At 32.8% G+C, this 23699-nt stretch overlaps 1 protein-coding gene and 1 long non-coding RNA gene across 4 annotated transcripts in view; both read right to left on the reverse strand.

The window, feature by feature from the left end:
• Positions 1-414: 414 nt before the first annotated feature.
• LOC134728322 (zinc finger protein 347-like) overlaps positions 415-23699 on the reverse strand; it is a 30917-nt gene continuing 7632 nt past the window's right edge. The window contains exons 3-6 of one of the 3 annotated variants that reach the window (XM_063592894.1): positions 6000-6040; positions 3680-3983; positions 3073-3223; positions 415-789 (exon numbers count right to left, since the gene is read on the reverse strand). In XM_063592894.1, the coding sequence (XP_063448964.1) occupies positions 545-789; positions 3073-3223; positions 3680-3983; positions 6000-6040 (741 nt within the window). In that variant the 3' untranslated portion in view covers positions 415-544. Of the gene's footprint in view, positions 790-3072; positions 3224-3679; positions 3984-5999; positions 6041-9566; positions 10508-12151; positions 13050-23699 lie in introns of those variants that run through there. The other 2 variants (XM_063592895.1, XM_063592896.1) reach the window with 2 other exon arrangements.
• LOC134728323 (uncharacterized) lies at positions 19150-22279 on the reverse strand. The gene is made up of 3 exons (XR_010108788.1): positions 22250-22279; positions 21725-21822; positions 19150-19281 (listed from the first exon to the last, which is right to left on the reverse strand). It is a non-coding gene; the product is annotated as an uncharacterized LOC134728323 (long non-coding RNA).

The raw sequence follows: 23699 nt of genomic DNA on the forward strand, positions 1-23699 counted from the left end.
TTTGCGCCAATTTACATTTTGTACCTAGATATAGGAAGATGTGGTGTGAGTGCCAATGAGACAACTCTCCATCCAAATAACAATTTAAAAATTAAACCATTATAGGTTAAAGTACGGCCTTCAACACGGAGCCTTGGCTCACACCGAACAACAAGCTGTACACATATCTATCAAAATATTAACGATTAATATATCATATATATATGTTGTGTACAAGTTATCATTTTGTACAAATTATAATTTTTACAAAAATATTGTACAAATTATAATTTGTATTTTGACGTTGTTTACGTTTTAGTGTCTATAAATTAATAGGAATACTTTCACGCAGGCGCAGTATATCGTAAAGGAAGCACCTGTAGGACTCGTGAAAACATTTGAATAAAGAATTAGTTCTATCTTTTTAATCAAAATTGAATATCATTATTAAAAGTCCGATAACCATTGGCTAGCGAAGATGAGTTTTACATGGCAATAAATCTATATACATACAAGTATATTGTGTGTCAATATAAAAAAATGTTATCATCAAAACATTGCTGGTTTAATCTGGATTTGAAAAATCTCCAATATCATTTTTCGCTTTTTTGGAACAAGCTTTCCGTGTTACATGCCTACACAGACTAGATCGCCATTTAAACATTTCTCCACACAGGCTACACTGAAATGAAGCTTCGCCATGCACACACTTTACATGATCCTTGAAATAACGCCTATCATTAAAGATCATATCACATTGTGGACACTGGTATTGTTCTTCTACTTTCTTTTTCTGTTCGGTATCTAATGCTGAAAAAAAGAGTAAAAAAGGTCCAGTCCATATAATGAAAATAGAACGCCGCATTTCTGTTGAATGAAACTTCGTGCATATTATACTTAAGCTAGTACAAGACATGCATGTTTAGACTTTTACACAAACTACACAGCTTCAAACTTTCAACAAGAAGCGTGATTTTAAGACTGAACAAACACTTCTATTATCCATACTTCAGATCCACTCTTTTACATACAAATACGTGTGTTTGTATAGACTTTTACTAACTATACTTCAGAGATACAACCCTTTACAAGACACAGGCATATGTCTTTGTAGAATAAGACTTCTACTAACTATACTTCAGATAAAGACTCTTTTTACATACAAATACATGCATTTGAACAATGTATAGACTTCTGTTAACAATACTTCAATAATTCAAATCTTTACAGACAAGTATATATCTTTGTAAACTTCTTGTATCTACACTTTTGAGCTACAAACATTTAAAGAGAAGCAAGTGTTTTTGTAGACTTCTACTGTATTTTATTGTATTTCAGAGCTAGACTACAAACCTTTACACCGACACACGTCTCTTTGTAGACTTATAATGTACTCCAATGCTACACACCTTTACACCGAAACACGTGTCTTTGTTAACTTCTACTGTATTTCAGAGCTACAAACCTTTACACCGAAACACGCGTCTTGGTAACTTTTAATGTATTTCAGAGCTACAAATGTACGAACCTTTACATCGGAACACGTATCTTAGAAGACTTCTACTGTATTTCAGAGCTACAAACCTTTACACCGGAACACGCGTCTTAGAAGACTTCTACTGTATTTAAAGAGCTACAAACCTTTACACCAGAACACGTGTCTTAGAAGACTTCTACTGTATTTAAGAGCTACAAACCTTTACACCGAAACACGTGTCTTTGAAGACTTCTGTATTTCAGAGCTACAAACCTTTACAACGGAACACGTGTCTTTGAAGAATTCTACTGTATTTCAGAGCTACAAACCTTTACAACGGGACACGTGTCTTTGAAGACTTCTACTGTATTTCAGAGATACAAACCTTTACAACGGAACACGTGCCTTTGAAGACTTCTACTGTATTTCAGAGCTACAAACCTTTACAACGGAACACGTGTCTTTGAAGACTTCTACTGTATTTCAGAGCTACAAACCTTTACAACGGAACACGTGTCTTTGAAGACTTCTACTGTATTTCAGAGCTACACACCTTTACAACGGAACACGTGTCTTTGAAGACTTCTACTGTATTTCAGAGCTACAAACCTTTACAACGGAACACGTGTCTTTGAAGACTTCTACTGTATTTCAGAGCTACAAACCTTTACAACGGAACACGTGTCTTTGAAGACTTCTACTGTATTTCAGAGCTACAAACCTTTACAACGGAACACGTGCCTTTGAAGACTTCTACTGTATTTCAGAGCTACAAACCTTTACAACGGAACACGTGTCTTTGAAGACTTCTACTGTATTTCAGAGCTACAAACCTTTACAACGGAACACGTGTCTTTGAAGACTTCTACTGTATTTCAGAGCTACACACCTTTACAACGGAACACGTGTCTTTGAAGACTTCTACTGTATTTCAGAGATACAAACCTTTACAACGGAACACGTGCCTTTGAAGACTTCTACTGTATTTCAGAGCTACAAACCTTTACAACGGAACACGTGTCTTTGAAGACTTCTACTGTATTTCAGAGCTACAAACCTTTACAACGGAACACGTGTCTTTGAAGACTTCTACTGTATTTCAGAGCTACACACCTTTACAACGGAACACGTGTCTTTGAAGACTTCTACTGTATTTCAGAGCTACAAACCTTTACAACGGAACACGTGTCTTTGAAGACTTCTACTATATTTCAGAGCTTCAAACTATACAACGGAACACGTGTCTTTGAAGACTTCTACTGTATTTCAGAGATACAAACCTTTACAACGGAACACGTGTCTTATAAGACATCTACTGTATTTCAGAGCTACAAACCTTTACAACGGAACACGTGTCTTTGAAGACTTCTACTGTATTTCAGAGATACAAAACTTTACAACGGAACACGTGTCTTTGAAGACTTCTACTGTATTTCAGAGCTACAAACCTTTACACCGGAACACGTGTCTTAGAAGACATCTACAGTATTTCAGAGATACAACCCTTTACAACGGAACACGTGTCTTTGAAGACTTCTACTGTATTTCAGAGATACAAACCTTTACACCGGAACACGTGTCTTAGAAGACATCTACTGTATTTCAGAGATACAAACCTTTACAACGGAACACGTGTCTTTGAAGACTTCTACTGTATTTCATTGTTTTCCCACACCGTTGGCACATCCATTGCTTATCTGTTGTATGACTTAGCATGTGTTCCCTAAGATGTCCTTTCTGTGAGAAATCTTTATTGCATACTTCACACTAATATATTAAATAAAAAATATAAATATTATAAAAAAATATCAAAAAAAAGACAAACGATTTATTTTTTAAAGATCATCATTGATTTCTACTTTTGATAAAATACAGAGTACGTTTGTATCTTGCAGTAATGGAGATAAATCACTTAAAACGGCTTACATAGAATGTTTTAAACTTGGCATCCAAGTTATGGGAAATTAACAATATAAACATAAATGGTTGGAACATTGTCCTCAAGTAATTTGAAATTTACCTTCTCAACAGATATGTTCGGAACATGGTCTTGCGAGTTATTGGAAATTTACCTTGTAAAGAGAAATGTTTGGAACATGGTCTACGAGTTTCGAGTTTACCTAAAAACAGAAATATATCAGGAACATGGTCTACGAGTTATGGAAAATTTACCTTAAACACAGAAATTTTTGGAACATGGTCTCAGAGTTATTGAAAATTTACCTTAAACACAGAAATATTTGGGACATGGACTCCGTGGTCCCGGCGAACATGTTGTTGTAGACTATACTGCCGGCTATAAACTTTTCCACAATCGGCGTGCCGGCATGTAAATATCAGTGGATCAGCATGACGCTTTCTATGTTCCTTCATTGCAGCCGGACTGGCAAATATTTTACCACAATCACATGTCTGTGTTTTGCCCAGATGAATCAACTTATGTCTGGACAAATTTGACTTTCTATTAAATACTTTTTTACACTGATTACATTTAAATCCATCACTCTGCTGCTTTGTATTCTTTTTACTAGAAAAGAGAAAAGAGTAACAAACAATATCAAATGTAGATATTTATTACTATATTTGATGTAAAGGATATATAGAGATTAATTTTCTAGTGTTAGAGTAAACGAATGCAGATCATGCATGTGAAATAATATTTGGCATAATAAGAGTCCATTTATCGGTGTCTTCCTCGAATGCCAACATTTTATGTGTGACCTATTCCTTGAATGCCAACAAAAATATTTCAATGGATGTTTATATAATAACAATAGGTGTTTTTAGAACTATCTAAATGTTTTTAAAAGTATAAAATAATTAATGAGCTTGATAAAATTGCAACATTTTATTACTTTTTGATAAGAAAAATGGTAGATTTTAAGGTTAAAATTATGAATTTTAAAGAAATAAATATTACATATTAAAACGTTTTTACAATTCCTTGCTTTCTATTAAAAAAAAAGATAACTTGGGAATGGAAGTGTTTATTTACATAAGACTTTTCAGAATTTTTATCAAAGAAATTTGCATACAGATATATTTAAAAAAAAAAAAAAAATATTAAAGATTTATCATCAATATATCTGAACAATTGCAAACTGAACAAAATAAAACATAGTTATCTAACATGAGAATCAAAATTTCAAGAAATTCCATCAAGTAATATTAGAGAAATTACAGCACACAAAACTATATAAATGTTGAAAAAAAACCTTGAAGTCCAAAGAGAATTTGAACAAACTGGATTTCATGACAATATGCACATGTTGACTTTGTTGAATTTTAAGATGATCCATATTTATTTTTAAGTACAACTGAATGCAGTAACAGCAACACATGATTTTCGAAAACTTGAAAAACATGAACTTGTTTTAGCTACCTGTTTTTACCTATCTGTTTAATTAGTATGATTGTTTTGATAAGCATTCATTTTTGTTGTGATAACTACTTGCACTTATTCCTTGAACGCCAACATAATTTTACAGGTAAATTGTCGGTAGATCAAAGGATGTTGGCATTCAAGGAATAAACCCATTTATCGACACGGACTTTTCATCAACTCCTGGCATGATTACGCGTAATTACCTTGAGGCTATGTTTTTTTTAAAAACATATGAAAAAATCATCAATGTAGAAACTAGTTCAAAACTGCAATGTTGATGGAACTTCAAGCATTTATCCCCATGCAAACAGTATAGCCAGCTAAATAGGCCTATGACGCAGTTTAAATCGTTATTTAACATACATATAATTAAGAGACTTTACCATTGTTCATACAATTTAGTGTCATATATACATAAGCAAATTGCAAAAAAAAAAGATACAAACAGTATAAGAGGGACATTTTTAAACAAGACTATAATAAAAGTAAACAAAAGAAGTGTTTCTCATCAAGGCTAAAAATCATGCTTGTTAAAGATGGTATTTGATGAAAATTTCATTAAAAATATGTGAACACTGCAATGTTCTATCAAAATTGTCTGCTGTTCCAATATGTAAAACTTTCTACTATTTTAGTTTAAAAAGCATGCCATTAATATTGTTAAAAATAGTAGATTTTCACTCTTGATTATTATAATAGACACTCAAATCGTTTTTGGTATACCAATTTCATTATGTGTTTAAAACTTTTAAAACTTTTTTATGCCCCATTTATAGACATTATGTTTTCCGGCCTGTGCGTCTAACCGTCTGTCCGTTCGTTCGTTCGGTCGCCCGTCTGTCCCGCTTCAGTTCCAAGTTTTTGGTCGAGTTCGTTTTTGATGAAGTTGAAGTCCAATCAACTTGAAAACGTAGTAAACGTGTTTCCTATGATATGATCTTTCTAATTTTAATGCCAAATTCGAGATTTTATCCCATTTTCACGGTCCACTGAACATAGAAAATGATAGTGTGGATGAGGCATCCGTGTCCTTAGGTTTTATATATATATTGACATACTGTGAGTGAAACGAACGGATAGAGAGGAAACCAGCGACATTTCACACTTCCGATTATTCAGACATCAAAACTGTCCCTTAGTAATTTGAAATGTACTTACTTATCTGTATCAGAATTTGCATCTTCTGTGAAATCCGAATCCTGAAAATAAAAATACATTTAAATCGGGCAGACTAAATGAATATCCTAGTACTTTGGTGGAATTACATATGTATACCAAATCCGGAAGACACAAGGTCCTTTCATGAAAGAAATGACTGAGGCATTATAGTAATACGTTCATAATATAAATTGAGATAATTTTATTATGAATGAGCAAATCTATAAAATACTGCTTGTATCAAAGTTGTTATGCAAAAATGGTTTACTCCTAATTGAATTTGTTGTTTCAAATTGGTTAAGAACCTTCTCGTTATTAGTGATTGTGATAATTTACCAAATTTGACAAAATTAAAGTACCAAAACCTGCAGCTTTTTACCATCATTAAACAGGAGTGCACATTCTGAAGTGTCTCGCCTTCTTTACTGACCATTTTTTTTTATGTTAAATAGTCCTAAATATAAAATTTTACTAAAAAATATCACATAAAACTGAACATGATCCAAGAAAATTAGGTCAGGGTTAGATAAATAACAAGAATATGTCAACAGCACTCGCACTATTATTTTCTATGTTTAGTGGACCGTGAAATTGGAATAAATTCTCTAATTTGGCGTTAAAATTAGAATGATCTTATCAAAGAGAACATGTATATTAAGTTTCAAGTTGATTGAACTTCAACTTCATCAAAAACTACCTTGACCAAAAACTTTAACCTGAAGCGGGACAGACGGACGAACGAACAGACGAACGGACGTACAGACCAGAAAACATAATGCCCCTCTACTATCGTAGGTGGGGCATAACAATCGTGAAATACATGTTGTCCTTGCAATCATTGAATGCAGAAAATATAGTTGACAAATAGTTTCTAAGAAACAGACCTAACCTGGAAAGCTAAACATTGATCAATGAACCATGAAAATGAAGATAAGGACAGACGAACCATGTCAGACAGATACAAATGTAAGTACAACTTCCAATCAATTTGCACCAAATGTATTGAACCATAAAAATAAAAAATAATGTCAATTTTAGATGATACCTGCCAGACAGACATATTCACCTTACAATCATTCCATTCAAGAAATATAGTTGACCTATTGCATATAGTTTAAGAAAACGGACCAAAACACAAAAACTTAACAATGAACAATGGACCATGAAAATGAGGCCAAGGCCAAATAAAACCTGCGAGACTGATATGTACGTCATAAAATATTACCGTACACCAAATATAGTTGACCTTTTGTATTTACTATTAGAAAAAATACACCAAAACACAAAAACTCAACATTGACCACTAAATATAGAATAATAGGTAGTTTCGTTTTTGATACTGACTATATCATGTGGAGTATCTAGACGAGCCCGTTAGAGCGAGTTTATATAGTCCATATGATATAGTCAGTATCAAAAACGAAAGTACCAATTATTCTGTTTATCGGTAATTATGACGTGACGCAATGTATTGCCTAATATTTTCAGTATACAGCCAGTACGTTGATACTCGAATATTAGGCAGTAAGATCAAAGGGAAAATATACGAATTACCTATAAACCATGAATATGAGGCCAAGGTCGGATGACACCTACTAGTTGGCCCTTACAATCATTCCATACACAAAATATATAGTAGACTTATTGTTGAGGTCAGATGAAAACTGGTTGACGGGCATGAGAACTTTGCAAGGTACGCTCATTTTAAAATTAATATAGTTACATTCTATAACTCATAAGAAAGAAATTAACCTTTAGTAGTTACTGAACAATGAAAATGAGGTCAAGGATAACGAACATATGCCAGACAGACACATGAACTTCATAACATGAGGCATTCCTAAACAAAATATGAATCACCCATGCAGGTCTTCGACCTTCTAAAATATAAAGCATTTTAGAAGTGAGTAAATAGCCGCCGCCGGACCACTGTCCTTAAGCTTATGTTGAGCTTTCTCCGACAAATGAAGCAGGCTCGACAAAAATGCTTCATATTTTGAAATATGCATTACGTTGTAAGTACTCAAACTGTAAACACATAAAACATCGGAAGACAATTCTATTCTGCAAACTTTTCAGTTCAGCGATAATTTATATGTCGGACCAAGCTTGATTAAGAAAAGTACGACCTCTGTCACTAGGAAAATTTATTCTGAGTTTTTCCGCATTATTTATTCGTGTTATCTCTACAGCTGTGCACTCATTGTCATGACCACCTCCCTATTTCCAAAGGGGCACTTGTTTGGTTCCCAATTGTCATCGTGCACCGAAGCTGTACGTCTACCTAATGTTGACTTATTCAAGAAAGTTTTCCCATATTCTTGGCATATATATAAGTAGATGGTATGGAATTTGGTATTTGTTGGCCTTGTGTGCAGTATATTTTTACTCAGATTTGGAGGTACAAATGTATGTGTACAAGTTGTACATGCAAATGCTGCATCGTGTATCTTCTTGTGCTTTCTCCATCCGTCTTTATTTTGTATTTACATTATCAAATTTCACAACAGTGCACATCATTAGTTTTAGCTAAAGATGGAGTCAAGTTTAGCTTTGAAAAAAACCACGAACATCTTAGGATAAGGTTAAAACTTCTTAGCAACGAATATCCAGAATAAACAGAGAGAACTTACATACCGAGACCCAGACACAGAACAACGAGAAGCGACAAACAGGAAAATATAAACAACACGGAGCCAATATTATTTGAGTCGGTACATGATCACAATCAGAGCTTCTCGGATCAACATACAAAATTCTTGACCCACGTTTGAACTGAAGACTAACGTTATGTAATAATATGAAAGAAACTAAATCCTGCTCTGTGTGTACTGTCCAATACATATACTTATGTTGGTTTAACCATACAGTACCATGAGTACTGTACATGTAGATCGTATCATTTAAGTTTATATCGCCGTACGAAGAACACTGGTGAGAAATTCGTTTAAGTTTACGGACATTTTCGTATGAATTTGGAAATGAAAAGAGATGTTTTATAATAGAAGGAAAACAGTTTCTGGCCTTTGTTAGTCTTGTATTATTTTAACTTTTAGTTTCTTGTGTACAATTTGGAGTTTAGTATGGAGTTCATTATCACTGAACTAGTATATATATTTGTTTAGGGGCTATAGCTGAAGGACGCCTCAGATGTGCGGGAATTTCTCGCTGCATTGAAGACCTGTTGGTGACCTTCTGCTGTTGTCTGCTATATGGTCGGGTTGTTGTCTCTTTGACACATTCCCCATTCCATTCTCAATTTTGTTCTTTAAAGTCGACGAACAGGTTTGCTTTGTCACATATTTTGGTAAAATTTTGCAAACAACTTTTGCTCATTGAACTATTATAAAGAATAATAACTGAAATTCGAGAAGAAGAAAAATATGCATTTCAAGATCTATTTTCTAAAATATTATTAAAATTCTTTAAAAAAGATGAACATTGATTTGAATAGACAGCACATATATAATTATGTCGGGTTTTTTTATGTTTTATAAGTTGTCATTATAAAACATATCTAAGTATTTTTTTACTTGTATTTGTACACGATAGTCAATTGCATGCTAATAAAGGTAACAATCATTTGTACTTCAAATTTATTTCGTAAGTCTGCCGAATATATCAAGATGTTAAGTCAGTATTGTTATTTCATTGGTTGCTTTTAAAGTAAAAAAACGCACTCCCTCGTCTGATATTGTTATTTCATTGGTCGCTTGTAAAGTGAAAACGCACTCCCTCCGATCCGCTGACAAAGTTCCTGAGAGAGAAGATATTGTCAAACAAAACTAGTGGTATAGTGACATGATTAGGCATGAGATGTTTTAATTTGTATAGTGGCATGATTAGGCATGAGATTTTATGTGTCGGTAGTAACTAGCAGCCCAGTTAAAAGATTTGCCGCACGTGCTACATACTCGCACATTGTTGCTATGTTTCCCGATCATGTGACCACGATGTGCTGCTTTTGATGTCAGTATGATATCACACACTTCACACTGGTATGTTCGTGGCTCATTATTTTCTGAGTGACCTTTTTCAATATGCTGAGTTAAATGTGCTTTGTACAAGAACGCTTTTTGACAGATGTCACACTTGTGTGGTTTTATGTTTTTATGCTTATTCACGTGACTTTCATAATGCTGTATACTAATAAAGGTTTTATCACAAAAAGTACACTTTCGTTTATATTCACCACTGATTTTCTTCAAGTGATAATTAAGTCCAGCAAGACTTGTAAACCTTTTTGAACAGTGTGTACAAATGAGACCTTCTCCGTGTTTATGTTTAGTGTGAACTTTCAGCATACAAAGATCAGGAAATCTAGAGTCGCATTGGTCACAGAAGAACATGTTCTGGTCGTGGATACGGCGATGTCTATACAGACTACTCGGCCAAGGTGTAGTAAAGTCACAGTCGTTACATTTTAGCATCTTCTTTGTCGTTCTATCTGTGCCAGCATTAGATTGGTCTCTGTTTGACGCTCCTTGGTGAGGTATCTTTCTCTCAGCCTGAAAATGTAACCATAAAACTGCTCACTTGGTGAATTTGACGCAAATTTCCATATTTTTTTATAAGAACATCCGAAATTAAACGGAAAACTTTAAGGACAATTCACATTATGTTCGTAAAGATTGTAAACCGATTATAATTTGAAAGCTTGTGTCTCTTTTTTCCATGTCATTCGATGTTTATAGATATAGGAAGATGTGGTATGAGTGCCAATGAGACAAATCTCCATCCAAGTGACAATTTGTGAAAGTAAACCATTATAATTCAAGAGACTAGGCTCACACCAAATAGCAAACTACAAAGGACTTCCAAAATTTCTAGTGTAAAACCATTCAAACGGGGAAAACAACGGTCTAACCTATTTAAAAAAATCGTAAGGGTTCTGCGGAATCCAGTGTCTCGCCTACTTTTGCTGTTAATCAAACAAAAATGAAAAGAAAAATCAATAAAAATATTCCTTTCGATACTATCTTTTGATTGCAAGGAGTTTCTGTACAAGTTTGAAAATGAAAATGTGCCTAACTTGACCCTAAACTGACAGAATTGCGACACAAAGTGTTTAATATATTGATTTCGTATTCGACATGATTGCATACAAATTATACGAAATATTAGTTTTTCATGGTCTTCGAGCTGCGCGCAGGGTCAATGCAAACAGAAAGAATACAAAATTGTAAAGCTGGGTGAGTCACCAACATCGTTATATAAACCAGTGAAATATTTTTTAAAGAACAATATTAATATTAAACATGTGTTCCACAGATTTTTCAACACACTGGTATCTCATGTTATATCTCTCGAACAAGTCGTTATTAAATAGGACCCTTTTAAAAATATATTTTAACAAAAGACACAACGAGCACATCATCTCGTACGCAGTGTTACAGACGATTTCATTGAGTGTGTAGGCCAATGCAGTGTTACAGACGATTTCATTGAGTGTGTAGGCCAATGCAATATGTTTTGTTCACTAGCCTGGTAGCCGAACAGTGAAGTCATTATGAGGTAAGATAGACTATGGTTCTTTTTTTGGAAAAAAAAGTTTGTTTCCAGTTTCGGGAGAAAACAATAATTTGTTTTTGACCCTGAGAAAAAAAATTTGTTTCTTTCACCCTCAGCTGTCACTATATGTTATAGTAAAGTTGAAAGAAAAAAAATGTTTTTGACTTGTCCCCAAAAAATTTGTCCAGAAAAAAAATTCATTCATATATATCCTGCTTTTATTATGGTACATGCAAAAAGCCTGCAATTGAACAGATCTGATTCTTTACACCTATTTATAATCAAGATGAGCACTTTTCAAAGGTATTTTCTGATGCTCAACATTGATATTTGCCTAAAGTCTATACACTTATTTTATGATCGTAACAAGGACTTAACAAGGGGATTTTCTGATGCTTAACATTAGTTTTTTGCTAAACGATAACATGAATAGATTTCTTGGCTGAGTGCAGCTGGATACAACCGAAGACGTCCAACACTGAACAGTTATATATACTATATTTCTTGGTGCATCTTTTATATCTGCTAGATGAAAGCATGAGTTCAAATTTCCAATCAATTTTATTACAATCTTCTAATAGATTTAACAAACAGTTATAACCAATAAAAAAAAAATTGGTAAAAATAACAATTGTAGAAAAAAAAGTGTTTCTCGTAGTAACATTTGTGGAAAAAATAGAGTACATGGTTAACAGTATAAGGGAGCTAACATTTGATTTTAGGGGTTACAATTTGCTTAAAAGGCAAGCCAAAAATTAAGATTGAAAATGGCAGGATAACAAGTTATGTAAAAAGGGAATAAGCTACTATCTAAAAAAGGACTGAATAAAGTGAAAAATTAAAAAAAAGCAGGACAGAGATTAAAACTGAAAACAAATGCAGGACTATTTTTTTCACCCTAGCCCCCTTTTTCATCCTAAAAATAAATTAGTATCTTCCTAAGAGTTATCTATAAATATAACTGAGGCATAAAAAATAATAATAACAGATCGTTCATCCTCAATGTTTTTTTCTAGTATGATTAGACCTGCTAGATCTGTATCGAAAGCCTTTGTTGCAAACTTGGCAATGATATTGGGCTACACCTTTCTTGTGCTTTCCTGTCACATGGTCAGTTAGTAGATCTTTCCTGTCAAATCTCTTAGGGCACATTGAACACTGGAAACGTTTAGCATTAAGAGTGTTACAAACTTTCAAGTGCCTCTGGTATGAACCTTGGTATGTGAACTGTTTATTACATTTTCCACACTTGAAAGGTTTATGTCCAATATGCGTGTTCCTGTGGCCAAGATAGTGGGCGTTGTCTGCAAACGTTTTGTGACAGATCTGGCATTCATGTCTCCTTTTCTCAGTGTCAGAGTGACTTATTTCATGACGTCTGTGGCCACTTTTTGTTTTTAATTTTTTCCCACAAAAACAGCAAACAAACACATTTTGATAATTGGTCCTGTTGACTGCAGTTGAAACAGCTGATGAGTTTTCATTGATAAGTTCATGAAATGACTCATCTAATGCCTCAATTGTAACGTTTTCTGTCATCTGAAGTAATAAAAAAACAACAGATTATTTAAAAATGTCTATAAACATGAAAAGTTCATACAAATTCCAAGCGACAACAACCTGACCATAGAGCAGAAAACAGCCAAAGGCCACAATGGGTCTTCAATGAAGCGAGAAACTCCCGTATCCGGTGGCGTCCTTTAGCTGGCCCCTTGATAAATATTTATACTAGTTCAGTGATAGGTTTTTTCATCATTTTTTATTATTTGTACTTTTGTAGTACTGTTTGTATCAGCGACAACACTTTGACTCAGTCCGTTCCCGAATCACACGCTTGTAATTCCATGGTTGTCTTTGGTTGTTTTTTACCATATGCGTTTTGAACATAAAATAGGCAAGTAGTTTTCTTGTTTGAATTGTTTTACAATTATAATTTAGGGCCCTGTTATAGCTTGCTTTCATGCAGTTTGTGTGTTTTTCTAATTGTTTAAGGCATACGCTGACATAAACTTGATTAATTCAACATCATTTTTGTGTCTAAAAGAAAGTTGTCTCATTGTCAATGTTTATGGGATAAGTCGTTACAGTCACTTCTTCTAAATAAGACCTAGATATAAATGACGGTCATGTTTTGCAAACCACTTTTTATTCACATTGAAAATACAAAACTATCAGATATTGTTTCGAAAGTTAGGGAGCTACATAAAATGTACCATTTGATTTTTATGGGGGGCTAGGATGAAATTTGAAAAAAATAGGAAGGACAGGAGTTTTGATAAAAAAAAAAAGGCAGGATGAATTTGAACTGTAAAAATAATGTGAAAAACATGCCTATGAAAATAAATGTGCCTACCAGAAACGAGGAGAAAGTTACAAATCTCACTGCTATGTTATGGATGCTTGAGTGTGAAAACTTGCTTTAGTGTGCAAGTAACACAGTATATATGTAACACTCCCAAACGTGTCCTTCCCCCCAAACGTGTCCCGAGTTTCCCAAACGTGTCTTTTCTCCCTAAACGTGTCCGAAATGTACAATATTTCCCAAACGTGTCCGATTTCATAACCCCCAAACGTGTCCGATAATTGTTATTCGCCAAAACGTGTCTAATATTTAAAGCCAAAACGTTACACGTCTTTTAGCGCTTTTACAAGAATCCTTTGAATAAAATCGCTGATAACGTTTACGGCAATTCTATGATGGGAGACACACGTGATGAAGTTGTCATTTATCAGATTAAGTTAGTTAGATGTAGGTTTTAAATGATTATAATAATTGCAAAATTAATCTGTTATTATTATGTAACTTTGACTGCAGTTGTTTATTGTCCAGTTGCAAGTATTTCATATTCGTTAAGAGCGAACATACACATAGTTCTTGAGTTGAATCAATGGTTAACTTTGTTAATTATTTTGTACTTAAAATTCCGATGATGCCTTTTATATTTATCTGCATATTGCATGGCGGGCTTTTAACGGTATTTTTTTCACTTTTGTCAATAGTTTGTGTGTTTCAAAAGCCCATCAAATTATAAACTTGTTATCCGGGTTTTAAATAAATTTTAGGTTTCCACCATCACAAAAGACACACGATAAGAAAAATAACGTGCCAGTCCAGTGCCAAATATTTCATGCATAAGTTTTATAGATTTTTTTTTATGAATGTGACCGTTATGTGATCAACGCCGGTTTTAAATGCAAATTTATTTTGTAGTGTATAAATAAACTTTAGACTGTTGATTACGTATTGTCCAGTACTTTATGCATATTTAGAGCGCACAATAGTTTTGCAAGTTTTATTGTTTTTACAGTTGTACTGTACACATTAACTTTAAACTTAACTTCAAACTGATGATTGCGTATTGTCCAGTTGCAAGTATGTCATGCATATTTAGAGAGAACATACAAGTTTTAATGTTTTTGCAGTTCTATTTAGAGAGAAAATAGGCTACCTCGTTTTTTTTTACATTCTAATATACAAGTTTTAATGTTTTTACTGTTCTTTTGTTAAGATAAACTCTAGACTGTTGGTTGCGTATTGTCCAGTGAAAGTATTTCATGCAAATTAGAGAAAACATACAAGTTTTAATGGGTTTTTTTCAGTTCTACTGAATAAATTGTCTTTATACTGTTGATTGCGAATTGTTCAGTTGTCAGCATTAATAGAGAGAACATTAAAGTTTTAACGCGCAGAGAAAGGGACACTTTGACCCGTTAACTGTACAGTTTAACTCAACATGTTCGCTTACAATTTACAAACGAAATAGACGAAATGACGCCCCCACTTTAACCCAGTTTAATTCTTCCGTTTTAAAAAAGTACTAACGTGCTTATGTATCTTTTTAATGAAATGGTAAAATTAGTATACGTTAATGAAATAGCAATAACCAAATAACGCTTGAGTTGGACACGTTTGGCGTTTATACAAATGACACACTTTGGCGCAGTTTTCAACTAGACATGTTTGGGGGAATCAGACACGTTTGAGGGGAAGGACACCTTTCTAAGTGTTACATATATAGTACCAGAAAATCTGGAAGGACTGCATGCATGATTAATTTGTGCAGAACAGTATAAGACTATAGTCAGTTTGGGACTGTTCGTCAATGATTGAATACATAAATGTATTAATAATTGATAGTAAATATTGTAAACTAAGTGTATATAATATAGTATACTATAGTAAATTAAAATTATGGCACAATCAAAACACATCTTTTTATTTTTCATCTTTACATACTACTATTATAAACAAAGAAAATATAATAATGTTACAAAATAATTAGATACCAGTGTCTGCTATTGAGTATTTATATTCCATTTAAAATTAGTTTAAAGTTAAGTGAAATAAGGGATACGCCTTTTATTAGAAAAAAGTGTATTATCATAATTAATTATGTTCAAAAGTGCCTGTTTAAAACAGATTTTAACACGCCAAGTTTACTTTACAATAAATATATATTTAAATTCTCGAAAGACAATGTTCAGATCAGTGCCAAAGTTGCTTTTCATAAATTGTTTGTTAAAAAAAAAAACAACAAAAACGGTTGATATATACATGTATAGACGAAACCAGGTGATTGTGTAGTAACAATATTGACAAAACAGATTTATTTTAATTTGACATGACCCTTTTCTTTCGTTCCATACACAGAAATACAATTATTGAGATGCTCATAATAACTAAATTTGCAATCTCCGTGTCAATATCTATCTTCCCGTACCTTTCTTTCCGTACAATGTGAACAATTTAACGAGAAATTAAACAATTTCAAGGCAAGGTTCACTCAATTCCTCATTTTGACATACATTTTGACTTATTTCTCCGTTAATATAGAACGGTTGTAGAAAATATTGCATCTCACAATAGAAAATAGTTGTATATGTATATATATTCTTTGATATCATAAAAAAAAATTAAAAATAAGGAGAAACCTACCTTTCTTTTGTCTATTGGTGTTCCGTCATTGTGCCGGATGTTAGATACCATCCAGTCCGAGCAAATTTTGCTGGTGTGGTTTAGACACAGTGAAGTAATTTTGTTAAATTGTTCCCAATTTTTTTTAATAACACAAATTCATATTTACAGCTTTATACTTTTGAAAAAATCTTAATTGTTGTTTATTCTTACGTACTGCAATCTTGTTAAAAGCCGTGGTTTTAATATTAACACTTTCACAATATTCACACAGACACTGGATAGGTTTCTCTGGTTCTGTAATTTTACATTCTTTTGTCTATTTTTTTTTGTCATTATCTCTATGCCACTATCTATATGTCATTATCTGTATGTCACTTTATGTGTGTCACTATCTGTATGTCACTATACGTGTGTCACTATCTGTATGTCACTATACGTGTGTCACTATCTGTATGTAACTATCTCTTTGTCATTATATGTATGTCACTATAGGTATGTCACTATCTGTATATCACTATCCGTATGTCACTTTCTGTATGACACTATATGTATATCACTATCTGTATGTCACTTTCTGTATGACACTATATGTATGTCACTATATGTGTGTCACTATCTGTATGTCACTATATGTGTGTCACTATCTGTATATCACAATCTGTATGTCACTATCTGTATATCACTATCTGTATGTCACTATATGTATGTCACTATCTGTATGTCACTATATTAATGTCATTATCTGTATGTCACTATCTGTATGTCACAATCTGTATGTCACTATCTGTATGTCACAATCTGTATGTCACTATATTAATGTCACTATCTGTATGTCACTATATCTGTATGTCACTATCTGTATGTCACTATCTGTATGTCACTATATTAATGTCACAATCTGTATGTCATTATCTGTATGTCACCATCTGTATGTCACTATCTGTATGTCACTATATGTATATCACTATCTGTTTGTCACAATCTGTATATCACTATCTCTATGTCACTATATGTATGTCACTATAGGTATGTCACTATCTGTATATCACTATCTGTATGTCATTATCTATATGTCACTATATGTATATCACAATCTGTATGTCACTATCTGTATATCACTATCTGTATGTCACTATCTGTATGTCACTATATGTGTGTCACTATCTGTATGTCACTATATTAATGTCACTATCTGTATGTCACTATCTGTATGTCGCTATCTGTATGTCACTATCTGTATGTCACTATATTAATGTCACAATCTGTATGTCATTATCTGTATGTCACCATCTGTATGTCACTATATGTATGTCACTATATGCATGTCACTATATGTATATCACTATCTGTATGTCACAATCTGTATATCACTATCTCTATGTCACTATCTGTATGTCACAATAGGTATGTCACTATCTGTTTATCACTATCTGTATGTCATTATCGCTATGTCACCATCTGTATGTCACTTTCTGTATGTCACTATATATGTGTCACTATCTGTATGTCACTATCTGTATGTCACTTTCTGTATGTCACTATCTGTATGTTACTATATGTGTGTCACTATCTGTATGTCACTATCTGTATGTTACTATCTGTGTGTCACTATCTGTATATCACTTTCTATTTGTCACAATCTGTATGTCACTATAGGTATGTCACTATAGGTATGTCACTATCTGTTTATCACTATCTGTATGTCACTATCTGTGTATCACTATCTGTATGTTACTATATATGTGTGTCACTATCTGTATGTCACTATCTGTATGTTACTATCTATGTGTCACTTTCTGTATATCACTTTCTATTTGTCACAATCTGTATGTCACTATATGTATGTCACTATCTGTATGTCACAAACTGTATGTCACTATATGTATGTCACTATATGTATGTCACTGTATGTATGTCACTATATGTATGTCACTTTATGTATGTCACTATATGTATGTCACTATCTGTATGTTACTATCTGTATGTTACTATCTGTATGTCATTATCTATATATGTCTTTATCTTTGTCACTATATGTTTGTCACTATCTGTATGTCACTATTTGTATGTCACTATTTGTATGTCATCATCTGTATGTAACTATCTATGTCACTATCTGTATGTCACTATATGTATGTCACTATATGTATGTCACTATATGTATGTCACTATTTGTATGTCATCATCTGTATGTAACTATCTATGTCACTATCTGTATGTCACAAACTGTATGTCACTATATGTATGTTACTATCTGTATGTTACTATCTGTGTGTCACTATATGTATGTCACTATTTGTATGTCATCATCTGTATGTAACTATCTATGTCACTATCTGTATGTCACTTTCTGTATGACACTATATGTATGTCACTATCTCTATGGCACTATCAGTATCTGTATATAAAATTATATTGGATATTGTGTCTTTTTGATGAACAAGATAAACAGCATGCTTCTTTATTTTAAGTTTCAGTTGTTTAACTTTACTTGTTTCTGTCTTTTTCTTTTATTCTTCTTTTCTTTTGTGAAGACAGAGTTTCTCGGTATTGTCTCTTTTTTTCTCTTTGCACTCTTTGTCTTTCTTCTTCTTTCTTTATGTCATGTCTTGTCAGACATGTCAGAATGTTTTTACTTCCCGACTTTTTAATATGCTCTATTTTTTTCCTTTCACGCATATTTCGCATCCTTATTCTACTTCTTTCTTTATTTTCTTGCTTCTGTTGTTCATTCCACTTTGCTCTTCTTTCCCGATTTACTTTGGCATGTTTTTGTTTTTTGTTCAATCCTGGAGTATCTGGACTCTGTGCAGATGGACATGCACTCAATCTCATTTTAAATCCTTTCCCAATCTTAAAAATAAATTATAATGTTTAAGTTCACTATGCATCACTTTTACAAAAAATAATCATATATAATTTATAGGTAACAGTGTTTTAATAAAGATTTTAATTGACACCCATTTCACTTAGTGAACCATGTCTGGTCTGTGTTAATGTTTGATGTTTTTATTCTTTGTATTGATCTGATGAGTCAAGTCTTTTTTAACAGATTTTTATAGTTTGTTGTTATGCTGTGCTGTTAAACCACTGTTCCAGGTTAGGGGAGGATTGACTGCTCACAAACATGTTTAACCCCACCACATTCTTTATATGACTGTCCCAAGTTAGGAGCCTGTAGTTCAGTGGTTGTTGTTGATTCATGTCAGTTATATTTCTTTTCTGTTAATTGCTTAGTTACAAACATGATAAATAAGGCAGTTACTTTTCTCGATTGAATTAATGTTTATTATTCGTGTCAAGGCTATAGGGTATGGATTTTTATCATTGTTGAAGGCGGTACGGTTGCTTACTTTATTTGAACTTTGGTGGAAAGTTGTCTCTGACAATAACACCTCTACTCCTTATTTTAATATAGCAATGTTCCTATTCCAATAGGGGCCTTGGTGGCTGAGTGGTGTGAGAAGTTACTATGGTAATCCTTAGCGTTAACCCTTTCCTCCATTGAAATTTTTGTTTTGCATACTTGATTCGCATAGGATTTTTCAAATAATCATTGAAAATATGCTTTGAAGTATTAATGCATTGCGAAAAACAAATATTCCATCAAATAAATTTTAGTGGGATATTCTTATGAATATCCTTTTATATTCCATACAAATTTTATTTTAAGTCTGATGCAGACACTTTGTAGTCAAAGCATTTCCATTTAGGTACTACACAGGCGCCAAAAGGCGTCATTATGAAGTAAAGGCAGGGTTGGCAAAGTATTACCCGCCCGCGGGAATTCCCAGGTGGGAAAACCGGGGTTTTGCTGGGCTGGGCAATACTCCCAGAAATAGGGAATAGTGGGCATTACTGGGCAATATAATTTTTTAAGCTTATTTTAATATAAAATAGTAAAGTCTTGGTGTAGTTTCATAGTATTACTGCTAAATATATACTTTTTATACAGATAACCATTGACAGTCATTTCTAAAAGAATGAAAAATTCAATTTCATTCCCTTCTACATTGTATGTAGCCAGAATACAAGATTTGCACATAAGCACAAATCATTGTTTCAATAATCCATACTTTGAAAAAAAAATATTGCAATGTTTAAGTGAATTGTTTATTTAAATGTTATACATTCATACATTTGTCATATTGCTAAATAAACACCCTAAGGGGTCATGCCATTAACACATGAAAAACACAATAAAATTGAAAGGGCTGATTATTGTTACATAAACAAATCTGCATTATAATCAGAATAATTACTTACTAATAAGTGACAGTACATATGTATACTTTATTCAAATGTATTTTTTCTTACATGTAATTCATTTTTGTAATTGTTAATTTTTAATAGGAGTTATATTTATTTAAAAAAAAGTTTTTTGCTTTATGAATTACATTTGTACAGTTTTACCTGAATCCAGACAAACAAAAAAGGTTATATATATCTTAAATGTATAAAATTTGTGTTTGATCACTGAATCCTCTATAAAATTCAGACTAGTATATTATATTACCCAGTATTGCCCAGTATTACCCACTAAAACCCAGTAAAACCCGGGTTTTCCCAGTATTTCCCACTGGGCTGGGCAATACTCATAAAACCTGGGTTTTTGCCAACCCTGAGTAAAGGGGGTTGCGTCAAAAGGCATCATTATGGAGGAAAGGGTTAAAACACCATAAATCAAATCTTATTCCAATAAAAAAATGGGGTGCATGTGTGTGACGTCACAATGAAAATTGTAGCTGCCAAAATAATGTGACAAAAGAACGAAATCAATTTCAAACAGATCTATATTAGTATGCATCAGTATCCTTAACAGTGAGTGCATAATAAAAACAGTCTGATATATGTCTTATATTTTATTGAATTGAAATTTGTAACAAAATTTGATTCACCTATCAAGAAGAACACTGTAGTCGACATGGTTTAAGGATGTACTTAGGTGAGGTTTTAGAATTTGTGTCAAATGTTCGGACTCCTTGGTGTTTTTTTATACAATACAATGTAAATTATTTTGCCACATAACACCCATTTATTTTTTCATATAAGAAATTACCAAAATTTTAGAAGATTCTTGATTTTCTTTGTTTTGTTTTGAGACCCAATAATATCAATGCAAATATAAGGTAAAAGTCAGAGTCAGCTTTTTCTCGCCATATTTTAAATCTCAAATATCTCGAAAAGGAGGTCCATGACCTATCAATATTTAGCTTTTTTTATCCTTAATTGATGCTTTACCAGCTTATAGTATCAAATTTAACTTCTTAATTTATTAATTTTCACCTAACCTCACCTAAGTACATCCTTAAGCAGAAAAAAAATCAGTTGTCTTGGTGTGTCCATATATAGACCTTTGGATCCTTGGACTTTTGAAATCCACCTTGGTACAATCTGAAAAAATAAAATTACATGTAAAATTTGACAATGTTCAAGTGAAAAAAAAAATTGTTATCAAAAAAGGTCATAAAGGTAGGAAAGTTAAATATTTTTAGCATTTAGGAACAAATTTACTTCAAACATGACAAATACATATGCATATAATTATAAATCATGCATTATACAAGGCAATGAATCAAAATAAAAATCAAACTGTTAGTTACAGAATTGTTTTTAATATTTGAACAGATTAAACAATATAAACATATAAAGTACTACATCTACAAGGGATGATCAAATAATTTCTTAATTTACCGTGTCTTAAAGCCATGAAAGCTGAAATTTCCAAACATTTAAGAAAGAGATCGCATGCAGGTATGCTTTTTGTTCATGAATACATTTACTTTCATATCATTTAATGTAAAAATATAGTTACCTGTACCTCTATGACATCAATGGACAATACTGCTTGGTGGTACATTGTATATGTATCTGAATGCTATTTTGTCATGTTTGTTTCCTTGGATTCATTAAAGTCAAAAACTACATTAAACCATGCAGTTGGTGGTCTGTGTTACATTTATTTTTCCATAAAGGATCCAATAACGTTACCCAAGATATCTCAATATATGTGTTGATAGACGCCCAAAATTTTCTCTGCTTTCTGCCATCTTGGTATAAAAAGGCCGGGATTATCCTGGAAGATTGCAGTCTCACACTCAAGATATATTTATCAACTTCAGCAGCCATAGGCTGATCCTGGAAGGGGGGTCCGTCACTGAAAGCCTTGGTTTCTATTTATTCAAATGGATAGGAGCATGTCTAACATGTCTAAAGAAATAGACATGCAAAAATATTTTTGATGAAGTTTTACATCTGTTTTAGAATGTTTTATTTATGAAGTTATTAAAGTTCATAGACTATAGTTAAAACATATTCATTGATAGTGGATAGGGAAACAAGATTTGCAACTTATATTAACCCTTTCCACTTTGCAGGTGCGAGTGCTGCCTTGTAGCGGCATTAGCCTGCTCTTTTTCAAAATCTACAAGGGTGTCTTTTACATGCAACAGATATGGCTCTCTCTTAACACGGGTCAGCCAGAAACCATAAAAAATGGCTAACTTTGCCAATATCTTTTAACAAATTTGAAAGTAAAAAAACATCAAATTTTCTACTTTGTGTACATGTATCATTGTTGCTTTCATGTGCACCAAACAATTATTTATTTCATTACATGTACAAATAAATGTATTTAAAACATGCAAGTATATTATATTTGTGATGTATCATAATGTATTGCAAGCAGTGCCAAGCACATACATTTGTGTACATTTGTACATATAACATACGACATGAATGAACATTGCACATGTACTGTGCATGATGTGTACACTCTGACTGTTGTAATACATGTACATGTATGGTAATAAAAAGATAATTTTAAGCAATTTACAAAGAACAAGTAAACCTCACCATGCTCACAGACCAAGGAATTATAACAACTCTTTTTTTTTCAAAATAAATCATCATGTCTTGTTACTCTTGTACAACATGTACAATTTGGTCAAATGAAGGTAAAATTGAGAACGGTTACCATGGTTACAGGAAATGTGTCATACAGACAGCAACCTGATCAACATGCCTAACATGATCAAAGAGAAGTAAAAGCCAAAGGGGATTTTTTTCAATTGAACTGTTCAATACAACGCATACAACATACAACATTTAAGGACCTTTTATCATGTTTATAGCTGATTGTGCAGTATGCTCAGTGTTGATGGCTACATTTATATTGATCTAAAGTTGTTAATTTCTGTGTCATTTCGTCTCTTGTAGAGAGTTGTCTCATTGGCACTCATACCAAATCTTCCTAGCTAGTGTATTGTACA

Source organism: Mytilus trossulus, chromosome 8 (assembly GCF_036588685.1).
Source record: "Mytilus trossulus isolate FHL-02 chromosome 8, PNRI_Mtr1.1.1.hap1, whole genome shotgun sequence".
NCBI classification, from domain to species: domain Eukaryota; kingdom Metazoa; phylum Mollusca; class Bivalvia; order Mytilida; family Mytilidae; genus Mytilus; species Mytilus trossulus.